The sequence below is a fragment of the Lepisma saccharinum genome, chromosome 10, assembly GCF_977018435.1.
Source record: "Lepisma saccharinum chromosome 10, izLepSacc3.1, whole genome shotgun sequence".
In the NCBI taxonomy this organism is placed as follows: domain Eukaryota; kingdom Metazoa; phylum Arthropoda; class Insecta; order Zygentoma; family Lepismatidae; genus Lepisma; species Lepisma saccharinum.
In genome coordinates, this window is record NC_139238.1 from 81,425,076 (window position 1) to 81,444,453 (window position 19,378).

General features: G+C 36.6%; 1 protein-coding gene across 1 annotated transcript in view; it reads left to right on the forward strand.

The window, feature by feature from the left end:
- LOC145993984 (ATP-binding cassette subfamily C member 4-like) overlaps positions 1-18,533 on the forward strand; it is a 116,748-nt gene extending 98,215 nt beyond the window's left edge. The window contains exons 23-27 of the mRNA XM_083130016.1: positions 359-604; positions 2,676-2,848; positions 16,217-16,346; positions 17,234-17,344; positions 18,467-18,533. Of these exons, the coding sequence (XP_082986142.1) occupies positions 359-604; positions 2,676-2,848; positions 16,217-16,346; positions 17,234-17,344; positions 18,467-18,514 (708 nt within the window). The 3' untranslated portion in view covers positions 18,515-18,533. The remainder of the gene's footprint in view (positions 1-358; positions 605-2,675; positions 2,849-16,216; positions 16,347-17,233; positions 17,345-18,466) is intronic.
- Positions 18,534-19,378: the final 845 nt, after the last annotated feature.

The following is a 19,378-nucleotide window of genomic DNA, read 5'->3' on the forward strand; positions in this document are numbered from 1 at the left end:
ACACCTCTCCCATTCTTTATGTGTGTGTGTGTGTGTGTGTGTGTGTGTGATGGGGTGTGTGTGTGTGTGATGGGGTGTGTGTGTGTGTGTATGTATGTGTATATGTACATGATAAGTTGTTGCAAAGAATAACTAATTGTAAGAATTATTCTTTCAATTTTGACACAACAAATAATAAGTACAATAAATCTTTAATATAAAATCGAACATACAAGCTGTTTTAAAGTTGTTGCAAATTGAAAAATAAAAAAGTTTCTAATGATGTTTAAATAGGTTAATTTAATTAAGCAATCTTCAGAGCACATGAATGCAAAGGAAAACCTGAATTTCATAACTTTAATACTAATTTGCATTTCAGGTTGGAATTGTGGGTAGAACTGGCGCTGGAAAATCCTCCCTGATTGTAGCCTTGTTCCAATTGGCTGAAGTCGACGGCTCCATCTACATTGACAAAGTGGATATTAAATCTCTGGGGCTGCATGACTTAAGGAGTAAAATTTCTATCATCCCTCAGGACCCTGTCTTATTCTCTGGGACACTCAGGAAGAATCTCGATCCATTTGATAAATATCCAGATGATATATTGTGGAGTGCTCTGGAAGACGTAAGTCTCATTTCATTCATACTTCTAGTGTTTCATGAAAGATGAGTCGGAATTTTAATGAAGCCTTAATGGCACACAGTTTCTTGAAGATAAAAACAGACATTAAATTGTTAAAGCCTGGTGCTATTTTTCCAGAAATTACTTGGCTGACAACATAAGCAAAAATTGTATTGTGTACCAGTGATGGATTAAGGTGGGTGCTATTGATGCTGCAGCATTAGGCCCAGATGAAAACAGATGAGAATTTTTGGAAAGCTGAACAGTTTTCTATGCTATATTAACCTGAAAATATATAAATCTTAGAATGAAATTTGGAGCCCCAATTTCGGATGCTTAGACACAGCAAAGAATCTCATTTTATCGTATCCAGATGACTTGGAAGACACACTGCTGGCTGAGCTGGTACAGAAACCGGTGACTGTGAACGAATCAGCAGAGCTTACCATGTACAGGCTTCTGTCATCGTTGAACCTTTCTCAGACATTTCCAAACATCGAGAATGTGTTGTGCATCTATCTGTGCATGATGGTGTCCAATGCCTCAGGCGACCGGAGCTTCTCAAAGTTGGGAATAGTGAAAGGTGAGCTGTGGTCTTCAATGGGGCAGGAAAGGCTAAGCATGCTGGCACTTATGAGCATTGAACATGAGCTGCTGTGCAGCCTTGACCTCACTGACACGATTGAAGATGTGCGCTTGCTAAGGCTCAAAAAACAGCAATATAAGTAAGCAGCACTAGCGTACTTCTCATAATCATTTCATAGTACATTATCATAATCACAAAAATAATAATAAAAAAACATAAAAAACAAGAAAAAACATTAAAATATAAAAACAAAAAATATATATGTTAATCATAGTATGTAAGTGCATCAGGCCCAATTTGTGCTGCAGCATCAGGCACAATTTAGTCCTAATCCAGACCCGAAACAATAGTTTAAAAAATTTATATATATCATGAACAGTATGTACACAAGCAGAGAATAACAACAAGATGATTCTCTGTTTTTAATGTATTTCAGAGTTCAGTTAGTTAATTTTGATTATTGAGTAGATTTATCTATTATGTTATTGATACAAACTGTTCTTATTTTAAGCACCTCTGTAGTTATTTTGTATTAGTATTGCTTTAATGTCCTGGACCTTTGTCTAAGGCATCATGCTTTGGGTTCTGGCTATGGGATGTGCACAGGTTCAAGTCTCCTGGGAGAAGGTGCAACATATCACATGGAATCATATTGAATTATAATGTGTAGCTTTTCATTTTTATGACCTTCATTATTACTTGGAGTGACATTTGACAGAAATAATTCCGCCGGGGTAGAACAGTGAAAGCAAAAGTTAGAAAAAAAAACCATGGCTGACAATTTGGTAAGCCAGAGACTCAGGTTTCAGTCTTGGTTGTACTGCATATTTTGTTTGAATATCTATATAGTACATATTCTATGTGTGCCAAACTGCAAGGTTATCTGAAAACACTAAAGTTGCTGACCAAGGCAGTTTAAACACTTTACATGTAAGGTTTCTACCCTTATCAGAGTCTTCCTCAGAGAAAGCACTAAACTATATATATATATTTTATAAAAAACAGTGTTTAGATCTTCGTCTGAGGAAGACTCTGATAGAGGGTAGAAACGTTACATGTAAAGTGTTTTTTAATCTTAATAAACTGCCTTGGTCAGCAGCTTTAGTGTTTTAAATATGGAAACAAGGCTTAATTATATTACCAAGGTAATCTGACGTTTCATGTCACTTATGTACTTCATCCATTAATCACAATGATCAGATGATTGGTGATGAATAAATGATAGGGCAAATACAATAACACATTCACACCTAACCAAGGATTTCAACTTGGCACCTCTGATGCAAACATGCTGCTGAAGCTACAGAGGATTGCCAATGTGGCCCTTGTTTTAAGGTGTATTTTCTGAGGGAAAGAAGACTAGTGGCTTATATACTAGACATCAATCCTAGACCAACACTGTACGTGGCTGAAGAGTGTCTACCTCTTGAACTCTCCTACATTTGACTTTCTTGAAGTATAACCCAAAGCTCATTTTCTCTTTCACAGGTTCAGCTAAAAGATGCAGCCTCTGATGCAACTGGTGGCCTCCTCTCTGTTGTGCAAGATGGTGGGAGGAATTTCAGTGTTGGGCAGCGGCAATTGCTGTGCCTGGCAAGAGCCATTGTTAGGAGCAACAAGATACTAATATTGGATGAGGCAACTGCCAATGTCGATCAACAGTACGTATACAAACAGGAGGTAACAATTTTGGAAACAACACATGCATTCTCGTGTATTTAACCTCTGAACTAGGTTCAATTTTATTTGGATTACTACACATATTATAATCCTCAAATTAAACAGTGAAATATATGAGAACGTTCAGAGACTCAAAAATAGAGTGAGGGAATACACCAAGTTATGCTGCTCCTTCCCAGTAAGCAAGAAAAGCTCAATAAGTAAATGGTCTTGTATCTCAAGTATTCATTTTCCAAGCTGGTGTTTAATGGTATATTTACTGCACCTGCTCCCTGCCTCCCAACTTATTTTCTTGGGTTCTGTCACTGCATGCACATACTCTTATTCACTTTTATGATTCAGATAACAATATCATAACACAATCGCTTAAAAAAGTCAATGTATCATTAGATTTGAATTATTTTGTAGTTCAGAGTAGGGAATTATAGGTTGATGCGATTTTTCCAAACTTCCTACCTTGATAATAAAACTGCTATGATACATCCTCTTTTATTATGCTAGGACTAGAGCAATACGAAATTCTTCTCAATCACAATGAACAATTTCAATATACTGATATAATAATCTGATAAAAAAAAACGGCAAACAATTCATGAAGATCTGTCTGTTTGATTAACTTCCTCAATTAATATTGCGACTGGTTTTAGAAAATTGAACTAAATATTTAGACATTTACAAAATGAGGGCATATGGATTTTTATCTTTCTACTCATAAAAATGATAACAAAATGACATAATTTTGCACTAAATTTCACAATTTTTATAGAAATATCACATCGCTAAAATTATTAGCTGTCTCACAAAGTTCCAACATGGCTACAGTGCTTTTCACGGTCAAATCATCCACAGAGTGGTGGCAAGTGCACCTGCTGGGAGAACTTGTCTGCCGGCAAACTTGATGCAACATCCACGTAACTGGAAATGCTAGCTATGTAATGAAATAAGCTCATACAATTACATGGACAGTTACATTAGAATAAACACGTACATTGTTAACACTAGAACTGCAGAAGCGGTCATTTTGACCCTCGTTGAATTTCAAATTGCTGTTAAGATGTTAATATCTCTTCGAATCATCTGAAATTCCTTGACTTTTTTATTTTTACGTTGAGAATATATTTTTGATTTAAAAATTTTTTAAAATAAATTTACTATGTAGTTATTCACCGAAATACCTCCAACCGCAGGAGCGGTCAAAATGACCGATGTGCATTACCCTCCATTTTTTATGCAAAGGTAAACAGAAAAATGCAAACCTCCTTTCAGGAGATGTATTACAAAATTAGCCTTCAAGCTACTGCCACCTGGTGTGTCATTTATTAGATTTATCACTATACCGCGTTTGTTACAACCTGTCCCGTTTCCTGCGCTAGCGATCGCTCGACAGTTTCGGTGCCAATGAGAAACGAGGAAAAAATCGTCTGCTGGGCAGCGAGGAGCGAATGGGAGCCACATGAGAGGTGCTTACGTAGATGCTGTTGCGACGTTGCATATTTTAATTGGCTGCCTGGCTTTGACTTTCCCCAGCATGGAGAAAAGCCAGCGACCAGCTAGCGCGTGAACCGGGACAGGTTGTAACAAACGCGGCATAGGTGGCAACGGCTTACAGGTGAATGTTCAATCTCTTTGCTTGAGCCAAATAGCGAGTAAGGGAAACATGGCAAGCACTGTCTATGTTTGTCGTCTGTTCTTGATATTTGTTTCTTTCACACGTGAGTGATTATTGTGCTCTAAAAATGGCTGAACATGGACTATCAGCCAGAGATATATCAAAGTATTTAGACTCAATTCAGGACATACATGCTGACAATTCCGATGGAGGTGAAAGTGAAGAGGATCCCAAGTTTGTTCCGCTAGAACAAGACATTTATCCAAACATTCATTAGAAGATGAAGAAAACGAAGCAGCCCCTGTTTCTACAGTTCAATGGGGAGCAAAAAGAAAAGCCACAGGTGAGTCTCCTTTTCTATCTGGAATGAAACACAGTCCTAAAGATGGAAGAGAATGGACTGTAATTGATGCAGATGTAAATGTTCCTGGAAGGCGTCCAGCACATAATGTTTTCCAAGAAAGCCTGGCCCATCAGGTTTATCTAAACGAAATATCCTTGAAAGAAAGTTTTCAAGTGCATGGCGTCTTTTTGTGAATGAGAGGATGCTTTTTAACATAAAATCCTTCACTGAAGAAGCTCATCGTCAAATTGGAGGAAATGACTGGTCTGATACATTACAGGAACTTGATTCATTTATTGCAATTTTGTATGTTCACGGAACTCATTGTGTGAAAATTCTTGAATTAGACAGTTTGTGGGACAGTACATTGGCACCACCATTTTTTCATGAAACCATGGCTAGGGACAGATTTCGTGAAATAAAGCGATATCTGCACTTTGATAATAAAACAACAAGGTCCGAATGCATAAAAAGTGACAAGTTTGCGCATGTGTCCAAAATATGGAATTGTTTCATTGAAAATTGTGGCAGAAATTACATACCAGGATTGCTGTAGATGAACAGCTATTTCCTACAAAAGTTAGGTGTAGATTTTTGCAATACATGGCAAATAAACCAGACAAGTTTGGCATTAAATTCTGGCTTGCAGTTGATGTCGACAGTAAGTACCTGATAAATGGTATCTCTTATTTGGGTAAAGATGATGATCGCCCAGCAGATCAGTCTGTTGCAGAATATGTTGTACTTCGCTTGATGGAACCCTTTGTTGGAAAAGGAAGAAATGTCACAATCGATAATTTCTTTACATCAAGGAAACTCGCTGAAACCCTGATAGCTAAGAACCCTACCTTGGTAGGAACAATAAGACGTTCAAGAAAAGAAGTGCCTCAGCAGGTGAAATCATCTCGTCTAGAACAGTATTCTACAGTTCTTCTGAGTAGTGCTGACAGCACACTCACTGTGTACCAAGGGAAAAGAAACCAAAACGTTCTAATTCTCAATTCCATGCATTCAAACATGTGTATTGGTGGTGGTGTAAAGAAACTCCCTGAAACTGTCAGCTTTTACAACAGCACAAAGTTTGGTGTAGATGTAGTCGATTACATGGCTCGTAAATTTTCCGTAAAAGCAGCATCGCGAAGATGGCAAGTTCATGTATTCTACAACATTTTTGACCTAGCCACTCTCAATGCATATATTTTGTACAAGAATACAACTGGCGAGAATTTTGGTAGTCACTTGTTCCTGATGAAACTTTCTGAAGATCTCCGAGGAGAAAGCAACAGAATCCCACAGCCCAATCTACAGATTGTCTCCTATGAGCCTTCAGGAAAATGACAGCGTCGACAATGCCAAACATCCAAATACAGAAACAAGATAGGAGACATATGTGAGCAGTGTGGAAAAGCAGTATGTGGAAAATGTGTAAAAATTATTTTAAAAAATACTCCACCAATTGCATTGCAGATGATGCCAAATAAGTAAATTTATTGTTATTGCATGAAATAATTATAATTTTTATTCGTATTCATGTTCGTGAAAACAAGAACGGGTTCATGTATTCATTTCTATGAAACTAAAGATGTGTACTGAAACAATTAAAAAATATTAACAAACAAAACTATAAATATAACCCACTTTTTCAATTTGACCACTGTTGCGGTTCTACTTATAAAAAGAGGCCAGTGGTTCTAGTGTTAAAAGGCACGTTAGAAATGTTTTTCTCCTGAATGCACACATTTACGGTATCTTTTTAGCAATTTTTCATTAACACGTATCAGTTTCTCTTCCGAAATTGCTTCAATTTCTGTCCTGATATTTTCTTTCAATTCCTTCGCTACAAGAATTCGTAATAACTTAAGAGTTGTACATAAAAAGTTGTTGTTTTAAATTGTACGGATAGCGTGGCATTACTAGACTGCAGAAAAGCACCAGTAATACATAAACTAAAACAAAACAATCTAAAACAGCTGCTAACACCTTAACACTTCACAAACACGTGCAAACTGGACACCACTGAAGCACTGTCGCGTCCAGTGCCAAGGTCAGCATACAGCTGTGGATCTAATGTCAGCAGACATGCTCCTACCTGCCCAGTGAGCTGGATGCCGCTTCGCAGATGACTCAACCGTGAAAGGTACTATATATCAACAAATGCTGATAGAGCAATGATTATCCTGTCCTATCCTTCATGCCATGTGTTCATAAACATATGCATATATATCTGTGAGTGTGACAGTGAGGGAGAGAGAGAGAGAGAGAGAGAGAGAGAGAGAGAGAGAGAGAGAGAGAGAGAGTGAGTGAGAGAGTGAGAGAGTGAGTGAGTGTGTTAACAGAAGAGGGTGAAATACTGTTATATCTGAATTTTAATTTTGCAATTAAAATTATATATTTACTAGTTGAAATGGTATTCTTTAAACTAAATAAAAGATCTTGAAGCTTTCCCCATTAGTTCCAGACCTTCGAAGGGTTCAGACTTGCGTGAAGAGCTCTCTTTTTCAGCTTAAGTTGCCCGCTGTGAACTGCATGTAAGAGGGTCTGTCTACCCAACTCAAGCTTGCACGGAGGAGGGAATACTGCTTGCAAATTATCAGTGTTAAGAGCAGTATTGCCCAGAAAATGGGAATCAGCAAAGCTGAGTGGCAACGCATTGAAAACTCCATCTCCACATGTGATGTGTTTTCTCTGCAATTCCAAAACACTTCACAATCTTCTTTTGTCTCTGACAAGATGTACGCGGTGCGTCATTCATTTGTTGAAGTAGTACTGGAATTCGCCAGTAGTCGTCTCTGTAGTCACTCTTTGTTTAGCAGCTGACTTTCATAACTACACACACACAGTAGTACAACCGCAGCGAGCATACACGTTGATTTTACGTGCAATAGCAGCTTGACCACATGTTTGGGAGGATATCGACGTGTAATATCTTGTCAAGTGGAGTTAGTCCTCGAATTAAATGGATTTCTAATAAGTATATTTCGATGAGGAAGTGTAACAGTCAAAGGTTCTGGATGATTAGTGCATGTGAAGTAAGTACCGTGTTTCTCGCTGAATTAAGCATCTATTACTATTTTTGAGGGAAAATAAGATGACGAAAATTTAGTATCTTTTGGCTTTTGACTTTGATTCTTGCTTCATAAAAATGGTCAGCACTAGTTAATGTAACAGAACTTTAGACAGTGTTTCAACGTCCGTTCACACTTCTATCCTTGTTCGAACATCAATTATTGTTTCTGAAAATTTGATTGTTGCCCCAGCTGATCAAATGTTACACATTGCAAACTTTTCATCATCATATCTTTGACCAAGTTGGCTGCACATCCACGAAAGTCGTTTATGACCAGATTACGTCGAGTCAAGAAAGGCAACCAATGAGAAGAGTTTACAGATCTTAGATGCCAATCTTACTTTGAGTCAAAAAATGTAACTAAATGGCAAGAGGTTACACCAAGTAGATGACCAGTCCTGGAAGTTTCCATTAGACATAGTACCCGATTCGAAGGAAGGAAGTACCACGAATTCCAGTACTGTGTATTCGAGGATCCGATTGTGTGAAAAGGAGATTTGTACAGTGTCAGCAATAATTGCTGTGTTTGACTAAGTAGATCGCAAGTGGAACATATATATATATATTTAAAAGTGTGCTTTTCGCCCCTTGCCCCTTTTCAACGGATACGACATTTGACAATACTAAGAGTTGTGGAATGTGTGTTGAATTTACGTATGCCCGATTGTTGGTCAATCTTGTAGTGCAATGTGTGGATTAATCCAGTCAGAATAGACCTATTGTTCATGATACGGCATTATCCGGAGAAAACTGTAATGAAAGCGACTTCGCATTACTTACGTAAAATTACAAGAAGTAATCCGAAGATTATTGTAAAGGTTATTGAGCATCAGATAACTCAATTTTAAGTCAACTTTGCAAGTATACAGTTTCTTAGTAATATACAAGCTTTGATTTGATTAGATTGAATTGTATTCATGCATGTATATTTATACGTCGCACGATAATGAATTGTGGAATTTTGACAGATCTTAATCTATTCTAATGGTCAGTTTAAATGTTGACATTTGTTATTTTGTACCCAAAATAGACCTCAAGATCAATTCTTGTATCAGTAACGCTCGGCGTTGTAATTTATATTTGCTCATGAATGTATTTGTTATTGCACGCTAGTCATTGCGGCAACTAATCGTAACAAAGAAGGATAAATTATAAATTGGACTTGCAATCTTGACATACCTTTACATAAAATACAATCTTTCAGTATTGTAAGTACTGTGTAATTCAATACCAAGTTTTGTTTAACGATGGGCGATACTAAATTATATTTGGTGTTAGTATTTTGAAGTTCAACTAGACATACTCTGATTATTATTATGTAAGCTATTTTCTGTGAGTTTCCACGACGCAACCTTGGAGATTGTTTGCTAGTAATTTTGAGGAAACCAGATGATGTTTACGTAACATTTTTTCTTGTTTTGATTTGTTTTGACTGCATGTATTTGCTGGTCTGTTGGATCTCGTAAGAGACTGGGATGGAGCGTTACAACTCGTCCAAAGGTTCCACAAATAAGCAAGACTTTGGTAACGGGTAGTTTAGTGGCGTAGCTATTTCGATTACCACTCTCTGGGTAGGTTCCAATTTGTTGCTACCTTTTGATGCCCGACTACTACGTTACACACAGCAATACTGAAGGAACTGAACCAGCAGTTTGGAGATCTCGACAGATGCATCACCCTGGCTTTTGCAAGCGATGCAGTGCTGAAAGAAATCAAACCAATGCTGACCACCATCATCAAAACTGCCGTGGAGGATGTGCTCCATGAAGTAAAAAGCTATCTCAACATGAAAATCTCCGACTTAAACAAACAGGTGAAGCAAGTGCGGAAGGATTTGAATTCCTTGGAGCAGTATGACCGTCTCCTGAACCATGTTTTCCTGGCATCAGTGAAAGTGAGGGTGAAATGTCTGAAGTCATCAATGAGCAGGTGAAAGTGAAAGTGCCTCAAGATGTGTTCCATTGTATTCACCGACTGGGAGCACCGCGACGTGATGGAAAAACCCGGCCGTTCATCGCATGCTTTGTAACCTACGCCCAGAGAGACTTGGTCTACAAGAACAAAGAGAACCTCAAGGCTACAGGGACAGGTATCTTCATCACTGAAAACCTCACGAAAACAAATCCGGATCTTTTTTTCAGAAGGTAAGACTAAGTAAAATATTCGAACGAGTGTGGACAACCGATGGAAATGTACTTGCCCTACACAACGGAAACATTGTTAGGATTAGCGACTCGGAGGACATTGCAAAGTTCAGCAGAAAGTAATGCTGCCCTGCTTTGCCAAACTCCTCTCCTAATGGCGGTGTGTCTGTTTTTGGAACAGCTTCCCCCATCAAGGATGTATGGGCACCTGTCTGTCGCTGGTCAAGGGTAGAGGGGAGGGGAGCGAAGGAGAACATTCCGCACCGAACCACACAAAGCATGCAAGACTCTTTGCACTCCTCAACGGTGGCAAAAGAAGAGCAAGAACCTGTCACATAATAGACTGTTAAATGTAAACAACCCTCAACCCTCAGTTACTATTCCAACTCACGGAAGCATATATGCAAGCTCACTAATTTTTAGTTCTCCCATTTTTAGTTATCAACAAATACTTTCATTATTTTTTTCTTTTGTGCTAGTACTCTCATTTTATACAATTTTTAACATTATTTAATTTTTTTTATTCTTAACTTTTTTACTTTTCTTTATTTTTTATTTTTAATATTTTTAAAAATTTTATTGTATGTAATAAGTCGCTATCAAAACTAGCACCTGTTTTTTTTAAATTAAGTGTTATATGTATGCACATTTCCATTGTTATTGCCTTATGTAATTCACACTTGGGACAGTATATATATTCCATGACCAGCAGTGGAGAAAAAGATAAATATAAATGAACCCACCAATGTAATCAATGGTGAAGTAACACCATTCCCAATCAGAATTCACTCCATTACTTTGAAGAGTCGCCCATTAATATCCGCCACAGCAATTACATCAAGAAACAGCTCGAATCTGAAATAAATAAATCTGATAATGGGTTTAAATTATGTCATCTAAATATTCAGTGTTTACTAAACTACATAGATTAATTTAAACAAATAATATCGGACTTAAACTTTCACCTGATAGCCATTACAGAAAGCTGGTTAAAACCGAATATTAGTAATAATATGATAGTCATCGAAAATTGCACATTAGTTCGACAAGATAGATTAAACAAATCTAGAGGTGGTGTATGCCTATACATATCTAAATCGCTTAAATATAAATTTTTAGACGGGTCTGTTAATAATGATATCGGCATAGAGTCCCTTGTAATTGAATTAACTATCGATAGGAAAAAAATTGGAATTTTGGTAGCATATAAACCCCCTAACATCAGCTATACTCACATCAGCCACGTAGCTGATATCTTCCAACACCTATATTAAAATTATGATTACTTCATTGCGTTAGGCGACTGGAATATCAACATGTTAAGAAAAACAAAAGCATCACTCCACTCCTTCAGAGCATAATCAAGGAAGTTCACGGGAAACAATTAATTACCATACCAACCAGAGTGACAGCGAAGTCAAAGTCATTAATTGATTAAATCATTTGTTCTCAAGATTTAATTTTAAAGCAAATTGGGCAGAGCGAGTTACCAGGCATTACATATATTTGACCTGTACGCACCAAAACAATTTCAATAATTTATCAAAATTAGAAATTCAAAAACATCGACTTGGACAAGTTTCGAAAAGATGTGGAAAATTTGGAATGGTGTAAAATCGAAAGAAACGACAATGTAGATGCAGCGGTGGAATCCCTGAATGATAACATTATTAGGCTAATAGATACGCATGCCCCCTGTTAAAAATTCGTGTAACCAAATCTCCTGCCCCCTGGATTTCAAATTGAGTGAGAGAATTCTGGAAGTTGTGCGACTTCTTTCATTTGGGGTACGTAAATACAGGAGACCCAGATGCTCTCCTATCCTACAAATACTTTAGAAACAGAGCCAAAAAAGCAGTCAGAAATGCAAAATTTAAACACTATAACAAAACGGTAAATATGAATATAAGAAATGCTAAGAACTTATAGCTAACCTTAGAAGCCAGGAACTTTTACCAAATAAAAAGAGTAATGCGCTTTCCTCAGATACATTTCAGCCTGATGCAGTAAACGAGTTTTTTGTTAACCCAAATGCACCCTCAGATAGCAATGCAGTGGTGAGTGATGAAATTAACACTTATCTCCAGCAACCCAACAATGACCCCTTCTTTTTTACCCCAGTAAGTAGCGAACAAGTACGTAAAAAAAAAATGAAACGCGTGCGGTTATGATGGCATAAACCTAACTGTTCTGCAACATTGCATCCCCTTTGCTTAGAAGCAATTTATGAACAAATACTTCCACATATTCAACGTTTCCTACCACACTTTCAATCTGGTTTTTGAAAAATGCATAGTACTTGCACTGCACTGGTAAATATCGTAGACAATATAAGTAAAGGAATAGATGAAAATAAAGTTACACTGTTAGTCTTGTTGGTTGGACTATTCAAGAGCGTTCGATTCGATAAATCATGAATTGTTATTGGGCAAATTGTATCACTATGGCGTTACCAGAAACTAGTTAAATTGGTTTCGTTCATATTTAGGCAACAGAAAACAACATGTGAAATATCGGGAACAGGAAGTTACATACTCTAAATGGTTGGCTGTCCAACAAGGCATCCCCCAAGGAAGTGTATTAGGTCCACTACTATATATGATTTACATAGCTGATTTGGACCGAGCTGTCAAAAATTGCCACTACCATCAGTATGCTGACGATTCTCAAATCTTTATTCAGTGTAATACAGAAAACTATGATAATGCGATGACCAAACTCCAATTCGACCTTGATGCTATAACAAATTGGTCACGGAGGAACTCCCTTCATTTAAATCCAACATAATCTTGCTTCATGATCATAGGAACTCATGGTACACTTAAAAAAAAACTCACAAAAATGCACCTTCTCCTTCAACTCTAGGCAGTATACCGATAAGTGAAGTGGATACAAGCAAAAACTTGGGGATTGTGTTTGATAGACAATTAAAATTGGGAGGCACGACTAGAATTTATTGTGAAAAGCTGTATGGGGAAACTTAAATCTTTGTATCATTTAAAACATACTCTGGACGCTAATGTTAAAGATCGCCTCATGCAAGTACTCATTCTATCCTCACTAGACTATTGCACTCCAGTGTACAGTAATATCTCCCAGGGCCTAAACTATCAACTTCAAAAAATTCAGAATCAGAACTGTTGTATACATTTCATATTTAACCTAAAAAGAAAAGAACATGCATCCCCCTACTTAAAGAAACTTTCTTGGCTAAACATTAACAATAGAAGATAATACTTAACACTCACCTTGATGCACAAAATACTTAAGAGTGGCTCCCCAAAATACTTATTTGATAAGATCTGTTCTCGTAGAACTTCGGTCGAACATAATATCTGCAAGAAACACAATCTAAAAATCCCCAAACATAAAACTGGCACCTATAACAAAAACGTCCTTCATTGTTATAGGGATAAGGAAATGGAACAAACTGTCTCCACTAACATTATTTGCCATCAAAGTTTTAAGAAACAACTAAAGAACTTGCTATTGTCCCAACAACTACATTAACCTTCATATGTAAACAATTGCACCTGCACTTACACATCACACAATGCATACCTAACCCCCACCCCCCACCCATGTACACACACAATGAACTACTGAAGACTTATTACTTATCTGTTATACTTATCAATTCAATGTATCATTTTATTATTGTGTAATCTTTATATTATCTTTATTGTATTATCATGATCAATGTGCTTTTTTCCTTTGTTTTTATTAATTTATTGTATGGGCAAATCCATTTCAATTCAAGCAGATTTGAGAAAATCTGTCAGGGTGATGTCACAGATATCCATGAAACTGAAATATATTATTCTAGATACAAAATTATGAGACACATATTTTTTTGTTTCGCAATAAAAAAAATTTTGGCCGTCTTAGGCTGCTTCAAAGTTTGGGGACAAATTTTCACAAGTTTTGGTGCCAAAAAATGTAAACGGCTGTTTCTCAGGAACTATTAAAGATATTTGGATTCTGTTTTTTTTATCTGAAAGTTTATTGAAAGCCTTTTCAAATGCATATACAACGAACGTTATATGCAGCTTTTGGGGTGTGCTATGAATGAAATTTTAAAAAATTAGCCCCCTTTTGGACCCCCAAAATCTCGAAAAAGCCACCCTAAAAAATTTTCAAAATTTCAGGGCAATTAACAGCAATACCTCAAGTTGAACATATATAAATTTCACGGGGTGTATATGCCTGGTTGTAGTTTTACACAATATTTTAATAATCACATTGACAAGCTGAAAACTTAAACACAATCGTAATATTGAAGGAGACAAACCTTATTTCATCAGGCTATTATTGGTAAACAATATACAAATCATAAGAGTCAATAACCAAATAATTCATGTAATTGGTATATATATCATGATATTGCTGATCATATTCAACATTTCTTATTTATAGAACATACTAGAAGTCATTTGTTTTTCATGTTCACATGTTCATTTGTTTCTTTTCGTTTGAGACAAATTGCTGTTAATTCCTTCTGAGCTTGAGTTTTGAGTCATTAGGAAGACGTTTACAAGTGGAAAAGCAGTGTTTTCTGAGAAAAGAATAAAGTGACCTGGTTTGAGAACAGGCATAAAAAATGTGTATATCAAAGCAAGAGTTGGAAGTTCAGACAACTTGAACATATGTTCACGCAGGGTCGTTACACAGTTAAGCACCTTGCAACACGGCACAATTTATCAGCAAAGCATATTAAGTGCATTCAGACTGCAGAAGAATTTCAGACTGTTGTTCAGACATATACATCAGGTGTTACACTGATTTACATTCCATCTGCAGAGATTCAAACATTCCGTGATATGAAACACAAAGAGTGGGAACATTGCAGGTAGTGTGAATGATTCATAAAAGTCATGTGTGGCATGCAGAGGGAACTGGAAATGATATTGTAGTTTCCATTGCAAGAACTGCCCAGAATGAGAAACAAGAAGTGAATGTTACTATTGGAAACAGCTCACATGTTATGCAGTATTGTAAAATTCACGGCATCAAAGTGAGAACGTTTTTGGCTGTTATGTATGATGACTGCTGGTGGGTTGAAGAAGCAACTAAAGTGTACTTCGAGATGCAGGAAGTGCATGTAAATTTCATGCTGCCACATGGACCTGCAAAGGGCTATAATTTTCCTGATAGAATTAGGCAACACTAACATCAGTACGTGATACCTTTGCAAAATATTCTGCAAGTTCTTTCTCCACCACACCCCCTTGGACAATCTGGAAGACTGCATGCCATCTCTAATACTGAAACTGCCTGTGTAGAAAAAGCTTTCATGAACAGAACTAACATATGCAATGCCGGTACTGGGAGCTTGCATAAAAAATGTCTTACGTTTAAGTTTTCAGCTTGTCAATGTGATTATTAAAATATTGTATAAAATTACAACCAGGCATATACACCCCGTGAAATTTATATATGTTCAACTTGAGGTATTACTGTTAATTGCCCTGAAATTTTGAAATTTTGTTAGGGTGGCTTTTTCGAGATTTTGGAGGTCCAAAAGGGGGCTAATTTTTTAAAATTTCATTCATAGCACACCCCAAAAGCTGCATATAAAGTTCGTTGTATATGCATTTGAAAAGGCTTTCAATAAACTTTCAGATAAAAAAAACAGAATCCAAATATCTTTAATGGTTCCGGAGAAACAGCCGTTTACATTATTTGGCACCAAAACTTGTGAAAATTTGGCCCCAAACTTTGAAGTAGCCTAAGACGGCCAAAATTTTTTTTATTGCGAAACAAAAAAATATGTGTCTCATAATTTTGTATCTAGAATAATATATTTCAGTTTCATGGATATCTGTGACATCACCCTGACACCCCCTGCCTGTCTGCATTTGGAATAGGCCGTATCTTTGACAAGGGTTGGTTGTAATAATGGCCCACGAGGCCGAAACACGCATGCTTAAATAAAGACCATTCTATTCTATTGTATTCCTGACAACAAATGATGAAAAGATTCTCTCGGGCTATCGACCAGGTGAGTTGTGGAAAAGATTCCAAGCTTTCGAGAGCTAACGTCAGTCTCATTAGCTGATGTTAGCTCTCAAAAGCTTGGAATATTTCCACAACTCACCTGGTCGATAGCCCAAGATAATCTTTTCATAAACAAATTTTCTACATTTCTGAAAAAAAAAAAAAAACACATTTCTATTCTTCCTCTAGGACAGATGCCTTAATCCAAGTGACCATAAGGGAGAAATTTGCAGACTGCACAGTTCTCACCATAGCACACAGACTTTACACAATCATGGACTCTGACAGAATCCTAGTTATGGATGCTGGAAGGGTAGTGGTAGGTTTCTGCACTTCCTTCTTAATTTTTCTAGTATGGGTCAGTATGCCCAGCACTGGTTGCTTGATCATTTTTCTAAAAAAATTCATTTTTTGTTGTCGTTATAACCCCTATGCAAGGGTAGTTCAAAACAGGCATTATTTTTCTGAAACTGGACTTAATTTTAAAATGACAGCTATTTTTATTTCATGACTTGCAGCATTTTTGGTCTTTGCAGTTTCTATAATTATGATAACTCAACTAAGAAAAATGATAGAAAGCTGGTGTAAAAAACATTATTTTCAGTACATTTCAAGCTACATTTTATGTTCTGTACCTTTTTCTTCACAATCTCTAATGCAAATGGCTGAAATTTGGGGCCAAAAATGATATTCAATTTGGAATAAAAATCAAAGTTTAGAATTTTTTTTACTAGGGAAGTAATGTAATATCAGAGCTATACTTTTTTCAGTGGAAACATATACAACCTAAGTTTTATACTGGTTTCCTCTTTTTGTTATAGCTCTTTGAAAATGCTATTTTCTCATTTTTGCCAAAATTTGAGTCCCAATATCTCTGGTGGAGGACCTGATAAAAATTTTACAGTGTAAAAAGTACTCTATGAGAGGTATCTGCAAAAAAAAAAAAAAAAGAATATAATCTTTAGCACATATTTCAAAGAAGGTGTACAAACTGGGGGTTTGACACATCAGAAACAAGTAAGTATATATCTAGTCAGTATAAATGCCACGTATTTGAGTAGGGTTCAGGGGGGCAGGTGAATAGAGGATGTGAGTGTTTCCTATGTTTTTCAACTTTCTATATACATATATTTATATATGTATGTTGTTGTTTCCCCATTTACAAGTAACATATGCATAAGTTTCCATTTTCTCTTTCGCATGAAGGAATACGATCACCCATACAACTTACTACAAAATAAGAATGGCTGTTTTCATGAATTGGTTGAACAGACAGGAAGTACCATGGCAGCACAGATACATAATTCAGCTAAACAGGTGCGTAATTTATACACATATTACTGATAATTTACAACATTTAATTTTCTATTGTATGAACACTGATTATTTAGAAAAAGGAGGAGTAATAATAGTAGGAATTCAATCTTGAAAAATATTGGTATGTGTGATTGCTAATATTTAATAGAACAAGTGATGACAATAGGCAAATAGTTTGTATCTCTTTGATTACTTAATTCGATAAAAAAAAAAACTATTGATGGATGTCTCAATGAATTCAAAGGCATCAAATCCTGTTGCAGTATCACTGGTTTACACAATTTTCATCCAGGCAAACCAGTGCACAAAAAAAAAAATCAGGTGAACCTGGGTTAGTAGGATTCCACAATTTGGAAGAGCAATGGCATGGTATGCCAGAGAGTCCTGGTTGATCATAGGTTAACTTTGGGGGAGGGGTCAGTGCCAGTCCAAATTTTTCAGGTGTTACATAAAAGAGAGGTGTACAATGCCAGATACAAAACAATACATTAATTTCAATCCTTCACCTCGCACATCCGACTGCGATGACACACCTCAATGAACTGGTCGAGCAGTATGTGTTGTTGCTATGTTAGTCAATTTGGACTAAAAGACAGAAAATACGTACTATGCATATCACCTGCATTCCCTGTATGGGAAGAGATGAGATGCACAGAATATTGACAGATACAAAAATTGTCTAGTCACAGGCTACTAACAAACAAATGCATGTAGTGCTTCATCTATAAACAATCTGACATTATGTGTTGTTGCTATGTACCAACAACATCTATACAATGCCAGATACAGAATTAACTTTGGAACTCAATGTGTTATCATAAATGTGTGCAATTAAGAAAATTGATGATTAGTTTGAACCCAGTTTTTTTTTTTTTTTGTGGAACATCATTTGAATAAACATTTTCTGAACAGATGTTCAAATCATTCTTGACAGCTAAGCCCCCCCTCACCTCTCCCTCTAATCCTGAATCAGGAACAACTCATAATATCAAATCAAATCAGTGAATTCAGACATTTCTCATATCAAGTTAAGTATAACAAACAAATTAAAACATACAACACTTACATATACCATCTCATTATTCTGTTAAATACAAAGGTGTTTTCCATTTTGTTTTTCAGAACTATCACAAGAAACAAGACAAACCTACAGATAAAATACAGCATTAATGACATTTGCAACTAGAGTTGTCAACTGAATGAAAACTGTATATAAAAATTTGTATTTTTTAGATGCTAAATAAAAAAAGAAGTATCCAATAATACAAGTGCACCATTATGTTATTTCCTGTGGCATACAACTAATTCAAATCAAAAGATTCCTGAGCAGAGCAGCTGCTACTTTTCCCACGAGTTGTCAGATTGAATGTTGTTCACCATGCTCTGGCATGAAGGCATGCAATGCATCCATAGAAAGCAGACAAATGTTTCTACCTATTTACAACATAAATTGAAATTGTGGCCTGCGATTCCTACTTTTACAATTATTCTAAATACAGTGTTATTGATAAAATGTCCAAGTAGCACTGAGTTGTGAATCACATAATCAAAAAATGTTGCCTCCACAAAGTCAGTGTGCGGTGTAGCTCTACAGCCAGTTGAAACATGCACTCACCACATCGATTACCACTCCTCTTCAATGCCACTGATATATAAAGGCATGAAGATTCTGTCACGAGTCGGCATTAAATGCTAAATCAGCAAACACCAGCCAAGTCCCTGGTGATGAGAGGTCGCGAGGACAGTCGGAAGTTAGTGGCCGAGAGAGTCAGAAGCTAGTAGCCTAAGTGGTTCAACTCGTGGAATGTGTCCGTGCAAAGGTTGGGCAGTGTCCAAAGTACACACCATCATCGGACCACAAGGGGCCGACGCAACCTAGCTGACGGACCAGATCAGGTACAGTGATGACACTAGTAATTTATGTCTTTAGTAGTTCAAACCCGGCTCAGGCATGTTCATCCTCATTGTTCGGCCTGTGCATAATAAATAGGTGAAGGACAAAGGAGCATTAATTATTCCCCCTTCTCACATTTA